The sequence below is a fragment of the Vipera berus genome, assembly GCF_964194415.1.
Source record: "Vipera berus genome assembly, chromosome: 2".
NCBI lineage: Eukaryota > Metazoa > Chordata > Lepidosauria > Squamata > Viperidae > Vipera > Vipera berus.
The window spans coordinates 257,131,774-257,149,340 of NC_138203.1; the positions used below are offsets into that span (position 1 = coordinate 257,131,774).

The window sequence follows — 17,567 nt, forward strand, 5'->3', positions numbered from 1 at the left end:
GCCGTCGCCGCCACCGACGACGACGACGACGCCACCACCTCCTCCCCCTCCATGGCTGCCGCTCACCCGGCTGCCGCTGCTGCATTGTGGGAAGCGGCCGTCTGAGTCGGACCCACCTCACTCGCTGCCGCCGCCGCCCAGACCGGCTCCTGCAGCAGCAGCAGCAGCAACCGCCGCCGCCGCCATGGGAGCTGTAACCGACGGTGAGAGACGGAGCGACCCCCGGAGCCGGCCGCGACCTCCCTCGCCGCCTGCTTTCGCCCGCTTTTCCCGGACGGGCCCAGCTCGAGGGGCCCCGCCACTTTCCCCTCTTGGCCGGTAGGGCCTTTCCGACGCGGCTCGGCGCTGCCTTAATCCTCAGCCGCGGCGGTGGTGGGGATCTGGGGGGGAGGAACGGAGGGAGAAGGGGCTGGATTCGCTTTTGCTTGCCCCCCCAACCCGGGATTATTATTAGGAGGACTCCCTTCCCCGCCGGCTGAGCGGCCCGATTTCTTCCCGGGCTCGTTTCTGCCTTGACGGCCGTCTCGCAGCTCGCCGTGGCGGAGGTTTCCCTCGATCCCCCCCCCCCCCGAGTCACAGAAGCGGCGGCCACGAGGGTCGGTTTGGGTTAGGGTTTGGGGTTTTGCTTCCCGGGTTTTTGCAAATGCAGCCGTGGGCTTAGTTTGGGGCTCGCTTATGGGACTTGCCCGGAAAAATCGGGTCCAGTTAATTAAATACACGTTGAGGTGATGAAGGCAGCCTATTTGGGGTTGGGGAGTCGGGGTTGCGGGGTTTGAAATATGAATGAACGCTTACTTCTCTTAGTAAGGCTAGGCTGCAGGAATAGGGACGACCTAAAAAGCAGAGACATCACCCTGTCAACAAAAGTGTGTATAGTCAAGGCTATGGTCTTCCCAGTTGCAAGGTATGGCAGTGAAAGTTGGACCATAAGAAAGGCTGAGCGCCAAAGAATTGAGGCCTTTGAACTCTGGTGCTGGAGAAGACTCCTGCGAGTCCCTTGGACTGCAAGGCGATCAGCCCTAGAGGAGATCAACCCTGACTGCTCTTTAGAAGGCCAGATCCTGAAGCTAAAACTCAAATACTTTGGCCACCTAATGAGAAGGAAGGACTCACTGGAGAAGAGCCTCATGCTGGGAAAGGTTGAGGGCAAGAGCAGAAGGGGACTACGGAGAATGAGGTGGCTGGATGGTTACTGAAGCAGTAGGCGTGAGCTTAAATGGACTCCAGAAGATGGTAGAGGACAGGAAAGCCTGGAGGAACGTTGTCCATAGGGTCGCGATGGGTCAGACACGACTTCGCAACTAACAACAACAACAACAATGGATGGTGGTGGTATTATTAAAATGTATTATTGGCCGTTGACCAGCTCCAGTGAACTCTGGGCGGCGCACAAAACTAAAAAAGACAGAGAAGCAGCTAAAAGAGAGCTAACGCTAGTAAGCCCGCAGGCAACTCGGACTGTGTGCTGTAACAAATTTCACAAAAACGGAACAGGGATCAAATAACAAACATGAAACATAACAAGTATCATCAGAGCGATAGGGGGGAAACTTAACACCCACCCACCCGCTTCCAGGTGGTAATCCTGATATTTTTTCTTAAGTTCACATCTCTGCTCTTACATATGTTATATGATTCCTTTTTAATGATGACTTGCGTTCTGCCATGAGGGTATGTGGTGTTAAAGAGGCAAATAAATGTTACACTGATTCCAGGTAAGTAATCTGCATCTTTAAAAATTAGGATTAGAAAAAGAAGGAGAAAGAATTTGTGTATGATGTTTCGTATTCCACAAGTTGGGCTACAGAGGAGGTGATTCTAGATCAGGGTTCCATCAAGAGGTCAGTATCATCACCAAAGATTCAATGGGACTATCAAAGAATCAAGTACCGTATTTTCTGGCGTATAAGACAACTTTTGAACCCCTGAAAATCTTCTCAAAAGTTGGGGGGTCGTCTTATACGCCCAGTCGCCTTATACGCCGGAAAATCGGGTGGCGTCTGGCGGGAGCCGGCAGGGCAGTCCTGCGCACGTGCGCACTCCCCAGCTGCTCCTTAGCAGCTGGGGAGTGCGCGCGTGTGCAGGACTGCCCTGCCAACTCCCGTCCGATGCTCTTCCCTCTTGAGGCAGCAGCTGCCTCAAGAGGGAAGAGCGTGGAGCTGGCAGGGAAGTCCTGCGTGCGCGTGTGTTTCCAGGACTTCCCTGCCGGTTCGCTCTTCCCTCTTGAGGCAGCAGCTGCCTCAAGAGGGAAGAGCGTCGGACGGGAGCTGGCAGGGAAGTCCTGCACACGCGCGCGCACGCAGGACTTCCCTGCCGGCTCGCTCTTCCCTCTTGAGGCAGCAGCTGCCTCAAGAGGGAAGAGCGTGGAGCTGGCAGGGAAGTCCTGCGTGCGCGTGTGTTTGCAGGACTTCCCTGCCGGCTCGCTCTTCCCTCTTGAGGCAGCAGCTGCCTCAAGAGGGAAGAGCGTCGGACGGGAGCTGGCAGGGAAGTCCTGCTCCCGTCCGACGCTGCGCTTCCGCCGGGCGGTGCTGGCCGAGACGAGCCAGCAGGCAGCCGCCGTGAGCGCGGCGCTGAGGGGCAGCAGCCCCATGCGCAGCAGCAGCCGCCGGCTCAGCAACAGGTCCGAGCGCAGGAGCCGCACCGCCAGGCTGCCCAGGGAAAGCAGCCACACCGAGAGGCTGCACGCCCAGTCCAGCTCCATGAGGGGCAGGGCGGGAAGCTGGTCGGGAAGAGGGACCGGGAGCCCGGGCCGAGCGCGCCTCGGCCGACGGTGAGAGGGAAGCGGCACATGAAAAAGAGGCTGCGGGCGGAGCTGCACCACCCTGCGCCGAATGGGAGAAGTTCAAGGCCTGGGGGGGGGAAAGCAGGAGGGGCGCCGGCCGTGGCGGGTGGCTGCTGCCCTCCAGCGCTGCCTGCCGCCCGGGAAACGCTGCGTCTCGGGGGCCAGCAGAAGCGCGGGAGCAGTGGGAGGGCCGGCGGGGCCAGTCGGGCCTTCGCCTCCTCTGCGACGGACAGGGAGGGCAGGGCATGTAAGTATTTTCCGGCGTATAAGACAAAAAACCTTGAAAAACTTCTTAAAAGTAGGGGGTCGTCTTATACGCCGGGTCGTCTTATACGCCGGAAAATACGGTATTATTATTGTTCATTGCACAGTCATCCAGATGTTTAGGCTCGATTTGGCATTTTTGTCCACCTTTTGAGGCCTACCGAAGGGCCTTATTGTTGTTATTGTTATTAATAGTTCTGTTAATTAAAGTGGTATATATTAAAATATTTTTATATAATAAATGAACAATCTGAAATTTCAGGCAAGAGTCGATGACGTGAAGAGTTTGGGGAACCCTGTTGGAGGTCTTGGCATCCCCAGAAACTGGAACATACACTGTCATGCCTTGAACTTTTATTCTTTACAACTTTCTTATAAATGGACATGATACTTAACTTATAGAATGTTATGCTTGCTGACCCAATCCATAACTTTCACAAATTCTCAGAATTAGCAATTCAAATTGCTGGTTATTATCTATAAAGCCTTCATAGCATATATGTGAGAGGGCCCCCTATTTCCTATGGCAGGGGTCCCCAACTCCCAGACCACAGCCCATTACCGGGCCTTGAGTCATTCAGAACAGGGCCGTGGAAGTTATGGGCAAGCAAACATGTGCATCCCACTTGTGTGAACAACAGACACTCGTGCCCTTTGCTCACGCAAATGGAGCTGTGCATGCACACCTGCACTTGCCCACACTCATGTGGAACCATTCCCCCCCTTCCCCCCCCCCCCGGTCACTGATCCACAAAACCAGGAAGGTTGGGGAACTCTGTTCTATGTTTTCAGCTCAGAATTATGTCTGAAGAAAATCTCCCTGTCTAATACTTTTAGCACTCTGCATATGACCAGAGACTTAGGGTTGGTTTTTTTTACTGCTTTTTTACTAATCATAAAGACTCTACTGGACATGATAGCAGTTTGTCTTTACATACTAAGGCTGCACAAAATTAATGATTCTTCCTTATTCCTATTCTTCCTCCAGTTTTTCTGATTATTAATGTATTTTTTCTGCACAAGAATATTAGTTGATAGCAAGACCTTGCCATACCCTATTTCCAGGCCCGGTTGTATTTTCTTTAAAATTATCTTGATTTTCTGCACATACGGTAACTCTTTTTTTTTTTTGCTCTTGCTTCTCATTGACGCTTTATTAACTTCAGCTCCAGTGCTTTCATATAGCATATTCTATTTTCAGATTTTGTTCTTCTGTAGACATACCCCATGGGTTTAAAGATAACTGATCATTTTTCCTCCCAATACTTGAAATTTATTTAGTGCATGTATATGTTGATGAACTTTTTTTCATAAAGCTGTAGTTAATTTTTAAATAATATACTGTATTCTCCTTTTTTCTATATTGAAGGCTGCAATTCTATGTCAAATTTTCTGTATGTAATCCCCATTGAGCACACTATGCCTTTTTATGAATAAGATTGTGAGCCAGTTTGGTCTTGTGGTTAGGACACTGGACTGGGAGTAGAGACTTTGGGCCAGTCACTTTCTCCCAGCCCTGAGAAGGCAGTAGCAAACCACTTCCAAAAATGTGTAGAAAACTGCATGGACTTCTCCATCTAGTCACTAGGAGTCAAGATTATCAAAAAAAATAAAAACAGAATGATGTTATAAGTTCTCACAACTGATTATTCATATAATTAACAACTAATTAAATTGTTACAATGAAATTCCAGTTCAGATAACAAGTTCCCCGTGGAGGTCTCAGTTTTACACATCCCTATTATAAAGTGAGTCAGGACCTTTTTGTAAGCTAACAATCCTCCGTGACAATTTTTTTTAGAAAAAAATCATTTTTAATGACAGGCTTCTATGACAAGTGATAATTTGTCTCATTGTAGAAATATCATTGCTATTTTAGATGAAGTTATTCGCAAGCGACTTTTGATTGATGGAGATGGTGCAGGGGATGACAGACGAATTAATTTGTTGGTGAAGAGTTTCGTCAAGTGGTGCCATTCTGGATCTCAAGAAGAAGGGTATTTTGCGGTCTTTTATTTGTAAATCAAATGTGGAAACAGTTCATTCAACAGCAGTGCTATCAATAGTATATGTTCATTTTAACAGAAAATGGAATTTGTATCTAATGGCCTGTATCTGAAATGGTTTAACATATTATATGAGTGAGAACAAGTTATGATACAACATTTTATAATTTTGTAGTACATATTTTGAAGTATATCTTTGGCAATATTGGAACTGCTTTGGTAATTGAAATGAATGGGTTTTATAGCAAGTGCTGAATAGTATGGTACAGGCTAGCTAATATGTGCTGGGAAAATGCCTTGATTTATATTTCTAAGAAAAACAATCATCCTATAAAAGAAAAATAAAATAAATGAAAGCCATCAGACAAAATCAGTTTAATGAGAGGAATCTTGGGGTCCTGGTGGACAATCAATTAAATATGAGTCAGTGTGTGGCCAAAAAGCCAATGCAATCCTAAACTTAACAGAGGGATTGAATCAAAATCACAGGAGGTACTAATACCGCTCTAAATCCTTAGTAAGACCACACTTAGTATACTGCAACCAGAATTGGTCACCACACTACAAAAAAGATGCTGAGACTCTAGAAAGAGTGCAGAGAAGATCAACAAAGATGATTAGGGGCCTGGAGGCCAAAACATATGAAGAACGGTTGAAAGAACTGGGCATGGCTAATTAGTGACCAGGGGTGACATGATAGCAGTGTTCCAATATTTGAGGGGCTGTCACAGAGAGGAGGGGGTCAACCTATTTTCCAAAGCACCCGAAGACCAGACAAGGAACAATGGAGTGTCAACCTAGAAATTGGGAGAAATTTTCTGACAGTGAGAACAATCAACTAATGGAACAGCTTGCCTTCAGAAGTTGTGGGTGCTTCATCATTGGAAGCTTTCAGGAGGAGACTGGACAGCCACTTGTCAGAAATAGTATAGGGTCTACCATGAGCAGGGGTTTGAACTAGATGACCTACAAGGTCCCTTCCAACTCTGCCATTCTGTATTCTGAAATAAATCACTGCTATTTATTTGTTGTAAACATTTTAAGTACCTTCAGTTAAGAATGTTCTTTCAGTGCAGGATACCAGTTTCCTCACATTACATACTGTATGCTACATTATGGATATATAATTATATTATGGAACATGGTTTTATCAGTGTTTTAGGTACCTCTGATAGTGACTGTAATATGAATTGGTATACTGCATTACTGTTCTAATGGTTGTGCCATTGGATGCATGTGCATTTGTAATGTTCTGATAAAATTCCAAGAGCTACTTCCTCCACAATTTTTATTTTTTTTTAAAAAGAACATCAAAATCTCACAACATGATGAGATTTTAATAGTGTTTTCAAATTGTTGCCTTGGGGAATCTAATGACAGCCATGGGCAAGAAGCAGTCACTACCAACTCCTGCTGAAGAGATTGATACTCTTCTAATATTTTTTCTAAACTGTGTTTTTGTTAAAATGAATAGAAATTTGGTATGCTGGAAAACAAGGCACTCTTTTCTAATATTTGTATTTCTAATAATTCCTCCAGGAATTATTATGAGATAGTTGTAGGCTAGTGGTTATGAGTGCTCGTAGTTTGTTTAGAAATGGGCCCACTTGTCCAGAAAAATGTAAGAAAGCTTAGATGAAAAGTGAAATGTTTTCAAAGGAAAAAAAAACAAGTAAATCCAGTTGCCTTTTGGAAATTGTGCCTTGGGATTGGTGTGAGTTCTATGATCCATTTTTTTGGCTATGTATGGTATTCTCAGAAGTTCATCCTATTGCCAATGTTCAAAAGCATCAATAATATGCCAATAGAAGAGAATACGGTAATTGTAGCTCAGGATTGCACTACAAGGTTCTTGTTGCTCTCTGAGCTTGGTTGTTTTCTTTCAGACATTTCATAACCAAATTAGGTAACATCATCAGTGCCAGTTTAGAGTGGAGCTTGTTCTCATTTTATATACCAGTACTAAGGGGTTGCGTGTTAGTGGTCTTGGTTCTTCCTTGATTGGCTATAGCTTACTGTTAGCTTGTGTGCTTTCTGTTAGCTTGTTTGAGTTGGTAGTTCCTAAGATCTACATGCCATTCAAAAGAGACAGTCAAACAAACCAAAACACCTCACTAGCAATCCACACCCAAATGAGCAGAGATTAACACTAAGATTAACGTTGGATCAACAGCCAAGAAGCAAACAATACTCCAATCAAGGAACTGCAAGCAAAGATTGCATTCTCTATTAAGTCTCCTTTTTTGATACTGGCATACAACCTGATTTCTTTCAATCTGTTGGCCACAGGGTCATTCTTCAGATTTGTTGCCATAATTTGGTTAGAACCTTCAGCAAAAACAAAAATAAATCTACTTTATTTTAACTTGCTTCAAGTTGTATCTAGAATTGAGAATTGTTGATTAGCTACTAATGCCATATGTCCCTTCTCTGATGTTTAGCTACACTCAGTATCAGCGCATGCTCAGCACTCTTTCGCAATGTGAATTTTCAATGGGAAAAACTCTACTAGTATACGACATGAATCTCAGAGAAATGGAGAACTATGAAAAAATCTACAAAGATATAGGTAATCATTTTTTCCCCTGATTATTAGTGTCAAATGTAAACTTTACTCCTTTAAAAAAAGGAATTATTCCAAATCAAGTATAAAAAGGATTTCGAGGTTGAAATATTCTAATCGTAATCATTCTCTTCTGAATGCTTGTTCAGGTTGAGATGCTTTTGGTTAGATATTGGTTCAGCCTCTTCTATTGACAAGACTTATTGGTCCAATAGAATGTTTTAACTACCATAGGTGTAACTCTTTCTTAAAATCATTCTTGAGGATAAGATGGATTTTTTTTGCCTTTGTTTGGAACCCAGAAGGTTCACGTGGAAATAATGTTCAGGTTGTTACAAAGAAAGTTTGTACACTTTTTAAATTTAGTTCCTGTCTAGTAGATTTTAATTTATCTGTCATTAGAGATGATACAATACCACATAGATCAATTTTTACTAGCTTAGGCTAGCACATTAGCTGTGATACTATCTGATCATCATTAGCTGTAATTAAGTAACTTTCCATTTGGTCTACTGCAGTGTTTTGTGAGAACTGCTTTTAAAAATATTCTGGAAACTTCAGATAATTGACTGAGTAATAATAACTTACCATGTCAGAATTTCAAGACCTTCACTGGTTCCCAGTCGATATCTTAGCTCAAAATGTTGACTTGTTGTTAGAAGTGGCAGCTGCACTGATCTCACTTATGTGAAAGCAGTATTTTTTTTTAGTACTGGCCTTTTGAATTGTTCCATTTTAATTAATTTTGCCTTTGTTACTGTTCTATAGTTTTTAATACATTTTATTGGTTCATTGTATATAGTTTAATTTGTTTTCATAATAAGCTATCCAAGATTGTGATTACAGACTGATAAACATTTATATTACGTCTAATCAACCTTAGAACCAGATTCTTGTAATTTACATTTTTATAGAAATACTAGCTTCCACACACACATACATCACAGACAAACATTCTGAGTATTATGACAGTAATTACAATATCAGAAAATGCAATGTATTTTAACTTCTTGATCTATTTAAAGTTGTGGAGATGAAAATCAATTTGGGTAATGTTGCTACAATCTGATTAGTGTAATTTTTATAGTTCAGTAATATGTCATTAATTTTATTTCTTTGGAAGAAAACAGCATAGCTGCAGCTCATGAAAAAATTGCTGAGTGCAAAAAGCAAATTCTTCAAGCTAAAAGGATACGAAAAAACCGCCAAGGTAAGGTTTATTTTGCAGTTGACAACTTTATTTATTAAATTTATATGCCCCTCCCCCCATCTCACTGTTGAAGCAACTCTGGGCAACTTACAAAATGATAAAAAAGGTAATATAGTAATAGCATTTAGGGTGATATACCTCCTGATAGCGCTTTCTAGCACTCTTTGGGCAGTCTGCAATGTAGAAGCATTATTTGCATATTGCACCCAACAATCTGGGTCTTCAATTTACCAACTTCAAAATGATGGAAGGCTGAGTCATCAGGCTCAAACTTCAGGCTGTGGGCAGAATTTGCCTCAGATACTGCACTTTAACTACTATGCCACCAGTATAGGGTCCGGGATATCTGAGGGAACACCTGCTGCCGGCACCAAGTTCCCTTCATCCTGTGCGCTCCCACAGGGAGGGCCTTCTCAGGGTGCCGCCGGCAAAGGATTGCCGGCGGGCAACACCCAGGGGGAGGGCCTTCTCTGTGGGTGCACCAGCCCTCTGGAACCAGTTACCCGTAGAGCTTAGGACTGCCCCTGATTTTCGTTTTTCCGCCGGGACCTGAAGACCTGGCTCTTTGAGCTTTCTGGCCAGGACTGAGGATTTTTTGATTTTTTAACTTATTGTACCGTATTTTCCGGTGTATAAGACGACCCGGCGTATAAGACGACCCCCTACTTTTCGTGTTAAATTATAGGGTTTGGGCTAATAACTCAATATTTCACTTCCTGGCACACAATCTGCATATTAACAACTCGTTTAGCGTTAGTACCCTTTTTTTATAAGTGCCACGAAGTTGCTGAAATAAAAGAGGTAAACTTCGTGACCCTCCCAGCCCATGCATAAAACAGAAATGAAAAGGCTTAAGCCTTTCCGTTCCCAAATACCAAGGTTTCCCCCGAGTTTTGCGCGGTTAAACAAACGGCATTTGCGTATTAATGTTTCTCCACGGAGCACAAAATTCGCCCGAATTAAGGAAAGTGGGGAGCTAAAGAATCTGGGGCTACAGGGAATACCTCTGGCACGACAGGCAACCCTGAGAAACATGAGGACTGTAGCGGCACCCTCAGTTTGCACAATCCGATCCAGAAAGTGCCCGGAGGCTCCTTCGTTACTTCTAACTGCAGAACGTCTCCACGTCCCACCCGCCTTGCCTTTTAAACCCCGCCCCCTTTTCCCCTGTAACGTTTCTCTGCTCCGCCTGCTCTGTGATTTGCCCAGCTTTGCTCCTTCCCCGCCAAATGGGCGCCTCGCCTTCTTTCCTCTGAGCTCTCTAGCTTGGTGCGCTGCCGCTCTCAGTTCCGTACTCCGTGACTGGGCGATTCTTCTGGTCGGCGCGGTCAGGCGGTGCCTCGGTGGGAGCAAAGGTGCTCCCTTCCTACTGTTCAGCGGCGTGCCTCTGGGGACCGCCTGCCCCTCCTCTCATCGGGGACCTGACAGCCAGCATTGGAAGCGCCAGCATGACCAGTCCTAGAGAGAGCAATGGCGGCGGCTGCAGCAGCCGCCCCATGATCTGACAAGAGTTTGCCCTCCATCACCCGTTTGCTGTTGGCCGCCTAACCACGGGTCGCCATTGTCTACCTCCATTCACCCAGCGATCCCGCCGTCCAGCAGAAAAGATCAGAGAGGTGAATAGTATTTCCCGGCGTATAAGACGACCCCCAACTTTTGAGAAGATTTTCATGGGTTAAAAAGTCGTCTTATATGCCGGAAAATATGGTAATTGGGTTTTTAATCAGAGTTATAGGGGTTTTAGATTTTAATTAAGGAAAATTTAATCTATTTTAATTGCTATTAATTTTTGTATTGTAATGTTGTTTTAATTGCCTTGTGAACCGCCCTGGGTCCTACAGGAGAAGGGCGGTATATAAATTTAATAAATATAAATATAATATAAAAACAATTAAAATGAACAAGAATTAAATAGAAACTAAAAACGAAGAGAACAGGTGGCACAGAGGGTGGGATCTTCTCTCTATCGTATCAGTCATCCCCTCACGTAGAATACCTCTATTGGGGCACCAGGCCAGCTGGTAGAACCAGGTTTTAAGATCCTTCCAGAAGGTCAAGAGGGAGGGAGCAGATGTCACCTCTGGCGATCTCAAGTGTTCCACAGCAGAAATGTTTCTTCCTAGATTATGATGTATAGATAAGTTCGTTTCGGACTTGTTAACTTTCAAGAGATTCTAGGTGTACTCAAACAGATTTGTGACTTTGGAGTGTATACATTTAGTTAGATTCTGAATCTTTTGGAGAACCTATTGAGATAGAAAGATCTCTAAAGAATTTGTTTGGTCAAAGATTACTGAAATTAATAATGGTTCTTTTCAGCAGTCCCCTTAAAAGCTTTAGTGAGGCCTTTGCTTAAAAATTGTGGATCTATCCTATATTAATAATTGTTGATAGTGCTCATTACTCCATATTTCACCAAGCTGATGGGGAATGCAACTCCAGGAACTCTTAGATGAAATCTTAATATATATTTTTTTGTTTAGATATGGTGATGGCAAGGAAATCATTTTGGTCTCCAAAAGAGGATAGATTATGACCCTGTTGACATGCTTTAATCTTTTCTACATTGTATCTTGTTGGAACGCTTGTGAGAGCAAAGGGGAAGGGGTGGAGATGCTATTTTGACATTGTCATTACTATTTCTTCAAGTGCTATTTAGAAAATAATAGTTTGAGATATCTACTTGATTCCTTAGGAGCTCTTTTAGTTTGTCTCCCACATTATTCAATGTTTCCATGAACTTTTTTGAGAAGTTCATACAAGAGGGTTGGCTGTCACCTAAACTTTTGAATATCCCCAGTATATAAGCAACAGTTACTGGTAGAACAGGGTGAAAGTAAATGTGGAGAAGATTAAAGCAACTAAATGACAAAATTAAAGAAAAATCCCTCTTCTGTGGAATTTTTCAAGAGAGGAATTCCTTAAAAGAGAATAAAAATTCCTCTTCTGAGCAATTTTACTCTCTTTTAAGGATCTGATTTGTCTCTTGAATCTACCATTGATGCTGCAGGTCTACATAACATGAGTAAAAGGGAAGGTTTTTTGCCAGTTTTTGCTGATTAAACCTTTTTGACATCTAATTATTGTTACATTGTTTTCCTTTTGTTTTATTATATTGTTTATAGTTCGCCCAAAACAATAATAAAAATAGAGCAAGAAAAAGGAAGGACTGTGTTTCAAATTTGAGTTCTGCACACTAAATAAAATACGCACTTTAAAATTACTTGAATTATAAATGTCATACTTTGTGGTATTGGAACACTATGTGATATGATCCATATTTTATTCTTTTCAGAATATGATAGCTTGGCTAAATTAATACAGAAACATCCAGATAGACATGAAACATTGAAGTAAGTATGAAAAGAACTCAAGTAGCAAATACATTGCAGAGCACCGCTATTAAATAATAATGGCAAAATAATTTATATGTCCATCATCAATATTATTTGTTAAGTGAGTTTTACCCCATTTTACGACATTTCTTGCCACAGTTGTTAAGTGAATCACTGCAGTTGTGAAATTAGTAACGCAATTGCTAAGTGAATCTGGCTTCCCCATTGATCTCTAATCAAACAGTCACAAAAGGTGATCATCACATGACCTCAGGACCCTGCCACCGTCATAAATATGAACCAGTTGTCAAGCTGGTTTTTGTAACTTTGAACATTCTGTTGAACAACTGTTTTAAATCAAGGACTACCTGTGCAGGGGCTGGTAGTATGCCAATGAACAGTATGTACTCCTGTTTTTTGAAAACATAACAGAAACTGAAGTATGGATTAGTTTTGCTAGTCTTGAAAAATGGGCTTTTCGTTGAGTTCATTTCCAGGCACAATTGAAAGCGCTACTTTAATATTTTGAGCTTTCAATGAACATTGAAATGCCCTTGAGATCCACTCGGAAGCTTCAACTGGTGCAAAGTGCAGCGGCACGGACACTCTTGGGAGCCTCCCGATACTCCCATATCACACCTCTCCTCCGTGCGCTGCACTGGCTTCCGGTTGCCTTCCGTGTGAAGTTCAAGGTGCTAACAATGACATACAAAGCCCTACATGGCATGGGTCCGGACTACCTACGGGAGCACCTTCTGCCAATGTCAGCACCCCACCGTCCTGTGCGCTCCCACAGAGAGGGCCTCCTCAGGGTGCCACCGCTCAAGGAATGTCGGCTGGTGGCCCCCAGGGGGAGGGCATTCTCAGTGGGTGCGCCAGCCCTCTGGAACAGCTTACCAACCGAAATCCGGATGGCCCCCGACCTCCGTACCTTCCGACGCGACTTAAAAACTTTCCTGTTCCAGCAGTCCGGCCTGGCATGATAGCGTTAATTGGGGTCCCAGTTTGTTTTCACTATTGTTTTTTATTATTTTTATTGTTCAATCTGTATACATTCCTTCCTCTGTACACCGCCCCGAGTCCCTCGGGAGAAGGGCGGTTTATAAAAACTAATAAATAAATAATAAATAAATTTCAAATAAATTGCTTTTGCACAAGCCTGAATTACAATAATCGTATGGATTCTTTTATTTTATTTATTTATTTTATTACATTTATATACCGCCCTTTCCCGAAGGACTCAGGGCGGTTTACAGGGTGATTAAAAACAAAGATACAAAAGTTAAAAACAGATACTTACCTTTTTTAAATGTGAGTTGAGGCATCCTAAGCTGAGTAATCTGCCTTTGGAATGATCCCCCCCCCCCAAGGTTTCTAGAAGAAGATTAGACAGGTTGCTTTCTCTCCAATGACTTTTTATTTGTGCAGACATTTTCATACTTGGTTTATGGTATTTTAGTGCCAAAAGTCTGTTCTGTCTGGTTCGGATTCTGTTAATTGGTTTAAATCAGAATTTCATTATTATTTGCAAATGAGCTACTTAGGGGATTTTGAACAGCTAACGTGTTCAATATAAACGACTAAAATAAAACGAGGGAAGGTACTATGCGTTAAATGACAATGCACTTAATATATTCTCAGGCAGTTGGAAGCTCTGGGGAAAGAACTGCAGCATCTGTCTCATATCAAAGAAAGTGTTGAAGATAAAGTAAGTTTGTCTCATAAGCTTATTGATTCAGAACAGAGAGTCTTTTTTAAAAGCCCATATTCTTCAGTATATTTCCTTTCTGTACTTCAGCTGGAGTTGAGACGAAAGCAATTTCACGTTCTTCTGAGCACCATCCATGAGCTTCAGCAAACACTGGAAAGTAAGTTATGCTAGTAAGAACACAATTGTTTTTCACAGCTTCCCTCCCTTTTATATATCTGTTTGACTCTCCAAATTTTCATTGACTTAGAGATATTCAGGAGACCTTTATTAAATGTCGAGTATTGAATTCTTCCCTCAAGTTACCTTATCGTGTCTTTATTCTTTACAGTTAGTCTTTAAGTTGTGACTATAATTGAGTTCCACAGTTATGATTGTGGGTCATGATGGTGGTAAAACTATGTGACCGGACCCAATTTTATGTTCTTTTTCGTAGTAGTCATTAAACAAATGTCCAGTTATTTCCTGTTTCAGGTTAAAAAAACAAAAAAAACAGCACACAGCAAACAAAGGATTTGCTTAAGGACCATAGCCACTGCTTAGCAATTGTGACATTTTTTTGTTTAATTAATTCTTTTATTACTATTTATTTATTCAATTTCCATAGCCGTGGTGGCGAACCTATGGCACCCGTGCCACAGGTGGCACACAGAGCCCTCTCTGTGGTCACGCACAACGTTGCCCCAGTCCCAGGCCTTCAGCTGGGTTTTATAAAACCTTTTCGCTTTAGGCCACCACCGCCTTGTGCCAAAAAAAAAAAAAAGGTTCAGTCAATCAATTTGAACTTCTCATGGGGAAAAAAAAGATCTCGCAAAGTTGGAATTGATTGATTGAACTTTTTAGTCCCACCCAGTCTGCTGTTACCACCACCATAGCTATGCCCACCCAATTGGCCACACCCACCCAGCGGGCCATGCCCACCCGGCACCCAACAATACATAAGTGGGTCTTGGGTTGCAGTTTGGGCACTCTGTCTCTAAAAGGTTCGCCATCACTGTTCTGTAGCCACCCAGAGTCATTTGCTGAGAAAGGCAGCTATAGAAATCGAATGAATGAATGAATGAATGACACAATCATTAAGCAACTACTGTGGTCATTTGGGCCAATTGCCTTTGCACTCAAAATGTGGTCATGTGACTGTAACTTCAAAACCGGGTCATAAGTCTCTTTTGGGGGAGTCTTTCTTAAGCAACTGTTAGTAAACTAAGCAAACTAACCGGTATTAAACTATGCAGAATGAAAAAAATAAGGTTGGGGAGCCCAGGAGAAATGGGTAATATTTTTCCTATCAGTGTCTCTACATACATGTAATATTAGTTTTTTTTTAAAAAAAAGTTTATTTTGCATGTATTTCAGATGATGAGAAGCTTTCAGAAGCTGAAGAATCATCAGATGCTCCAATGGAAGCAGAAGATAAACAATAGATCTGCATAGCTCAGATATCTGGTAATTCATTTTCCTGAAGATGATTAATAACTATGGTTTTGAATTTATTTTGTATGTTACTTTTTTGTCCAAAGTAACTATATTATGTTTTTTACCTGAATGAACTTTCACACTTATGTACAATAAATACTTGAAATTACGCAATAAAGTAATTTAGTCTTGGGTTTATGTTCTGGAATTAAGCTACCATTTATATGGATTATATGGTAGGATATTACATTGAAACAAACATCAGAGATAATTTAAAATTCTAGTAATAGGCAAGTGAATATTCTGAACCCAAAACTTGATACACTGAAAATGTGACCTGTATAATATTAATATTATATTAATATTAATCTTACATTAATATTTGTTATCTCAGATTATTAACAACAACACACACATGGAAACATATTTATTTAAAATGTATTATTTTGTAGTCCTTAAAGAGATCATCCAAAGCAGTTTAGATTATTCTGATTCCCAAAGTTTTACATTATTGCAATTCTGCATTTCTCAGAGCCATTGGTTACGCTGATTTTTTCAGTGATACTATCCAAGAGGTTAATTAGTGATCCAGTCACTTAAGAGATCTGTGTTGCTTTGTTTTTCCAAGAAAGCAATTTATAGTGTCAGCTTCATGTAATAGATGCTTATCTCAGTCTTCTTCCTTAGTCAAATCTTTGTATTGTTCAGGCACTTATTTCATCTTTTTTTGTTTTGAGAGGTACTTTCCCCATAATAGAACATAAGGTGGGAGGTCATAAAAGCTGGCAGTCAATCTTTTGTGTAGGAGTTCCAGATTTGGTGTCTGCAAGCAGTTCATCCTCAGAGTAGTTGTCTGCCTATTTTGCAATTCACAGGAGGGGAAAGGAGAGAAAACAAAACATAATTCCTTGCCTTTGTGTCTAGTGTGATCTATATTAAGGAGCAGGGGCTTGAACCACAACCACTGCCATCATTTTGATGCCACCAAAATAAATCCTCCTTTGGATCGGAGGATTTTCATTTGCAAGTCTGAGTATCAATTGTCTGGGCTAAGATAGAATGACCAAACTGCAGCATTCTGAATATCGGTGTGTGCCATCCCAACTGTAGGTCAAGAATTAAGATTTCCATGTATTGTCAGTTCAAACTACTGTATATTATAAATGGACGGGCATTTGTGATGATATTTTTGTTTCATTTGTTTAATGTGGTTCTCTTTATCTACTTTTAGGACTTGTGTGCAGAACAGATCACGTTTTAGGTCATATGAATGCAAAACAAATATACTGAAAATTCAAAAGAGCTCACAAACATTTGAACACCCTTGTGTATCTATTAGGATATTTCCTAAGTGAGGAAGTCGGAGAGAATGTCATCTCTTGCATAACCCAAAGGCATCCTAGATTTTTTCCAGAATGACTTTAATGTATTCAGTGAGTCCCAACTCTGCCAATTTGTGGACCTCATGAAATGCACAGCTGTTTGTTGATTTTATATTGTTTTTCATTCCAAAGGAAAGGTGTTGTTTCATTCGCCAAACTAATGGGTGTTATGAAATGGTGAAAAAGAGAGCTATTTACTGAGTTTGTCTTGCAGAGTAAAATGCCTTGCCCTGCCCTGCCCTACCAGCTCATGAGCATGTTACACTGAAGCAAAGTCTACCAAATTGTATGGGACTCACTTCAAAGGAATGTATTTAGCACCTGGATAACAAGCAGTGCAGGATTAGTTGATAAGTGGATGAAAGAGTTGCATGGAATTACAATAGAAAGACAAAGGTTGATGTTGCACGGTGTAATTAAATAATACATTGTCTGGATTTCCTGCATTTTAAACATCACTACACTTACATCTGATGGCATGCTTTTTCTTTTTGAACAAGGAGAAGCCTTTTTTTTTCATCTGCAAATTTAAGGAACAAAATCTCAAACCAGCAGCTGTCATAATAGATTGGATTACCTTATCATGCCCAACCAATTTCCCTTCCTGCCCAAATACAATATTATTTTAGGGAAATGTGTGAACATACTCTCTGCTCAGGCTCTGAAGTTTCCCTGTCTAGTATTTGGGAAAACCTTTTCATGTAGTTTCATATATTCAGTCTATTGTGTGGATTGAACTCTATACTGTAACCTTTTTCTGCTAAGGGCTGCATTTTTTCAAAGATAGTCCATCAGAGATAGTAGGTGAAAAGAGCAAGATTTACAATATTGTAAGGTTGTATAACTCTTTTCCTTCTGCAATTCGATCTCTGTCTAACCCTTCCTTTTTTCCTTTGGTGGT

The 17,567-nt window shown here is 41.7% G+C and overlaps 1 protein-coding gene across 4 annotated transcripts; it reads left to right on the forward strand.

Annotated features, from left to right (window-relative positions):
- The first annotated feature begins 20 nt into the window (after window positions 1-20).
- On the forward strand, window positions 21-17,073 carry THOC7 (THO complex subunit 7). Of its 4 annotated transcripts, none has more exons than XM_081321554.1 (8): window positions 21-203; window positions 4,926-5,043; window positions 7,494-7,621; window positions 8,739-8,825; window positions 12,121-12,178; window positions 13,802-13,868; window positions 13,959-14,028; window positions 15,225-15,477. In XM_081321554.1, exons 1-8 carry the CDS (start codon window positions 185-187, stop codon window positions 15,290-15,292), a joined length of 615 nt encoding a protein of 204 aa, XP_081177680.1. In that variant the 5' UTR covers window positions 21-184; the 3' UTR covers window positions 15,293-15,477. The 4 variants fall into 4 exon arrangements, with proteins under 4 accessions (XP_081177680.1, XP_081177678.1, XP_081177679.1 ...); XM_081321552.1 differs by lacking the exon at window positions 21-203 and adding an exon at window positions 16,516-17,073 and having other exon boundaries at window positions 3,429-5,043; window positions 15,225-15,314; XM_081321553.1 differs by lacking the exon at window positions 21-203 and adding an exon at window positions 16,209-16,383 and having other exon boundaries at window positions 3,429-5,043; window positions 15,225-15,314.
- The last annotated feature ends 494 nt before the right edge of the window (window positions 17,074-17,567 follow it).

Coding starts and splice junctions, on each gene's coding strand:
- THOC7 (XM_081321552.1), top strand. CDS start 4,877: ATGACAAGTGATAATTTGTCTCATTGTAGAAATATCATTGCTATTTTA. Junction 8,826..12,120: donor GATACGAAAAAACCGCCAAG/GTAAGGTTTATT, acceptor TATTCTTTTCAG/AATATGATAGCTTGGCTAAA. Junction 13,869..13,958: donor AAGAAAGTGTTGAAGATAAA/GTAAGTTTGTCT, acceptor TCTGTACTTCAG/CTGGAGTTGAGACGAAAGCA.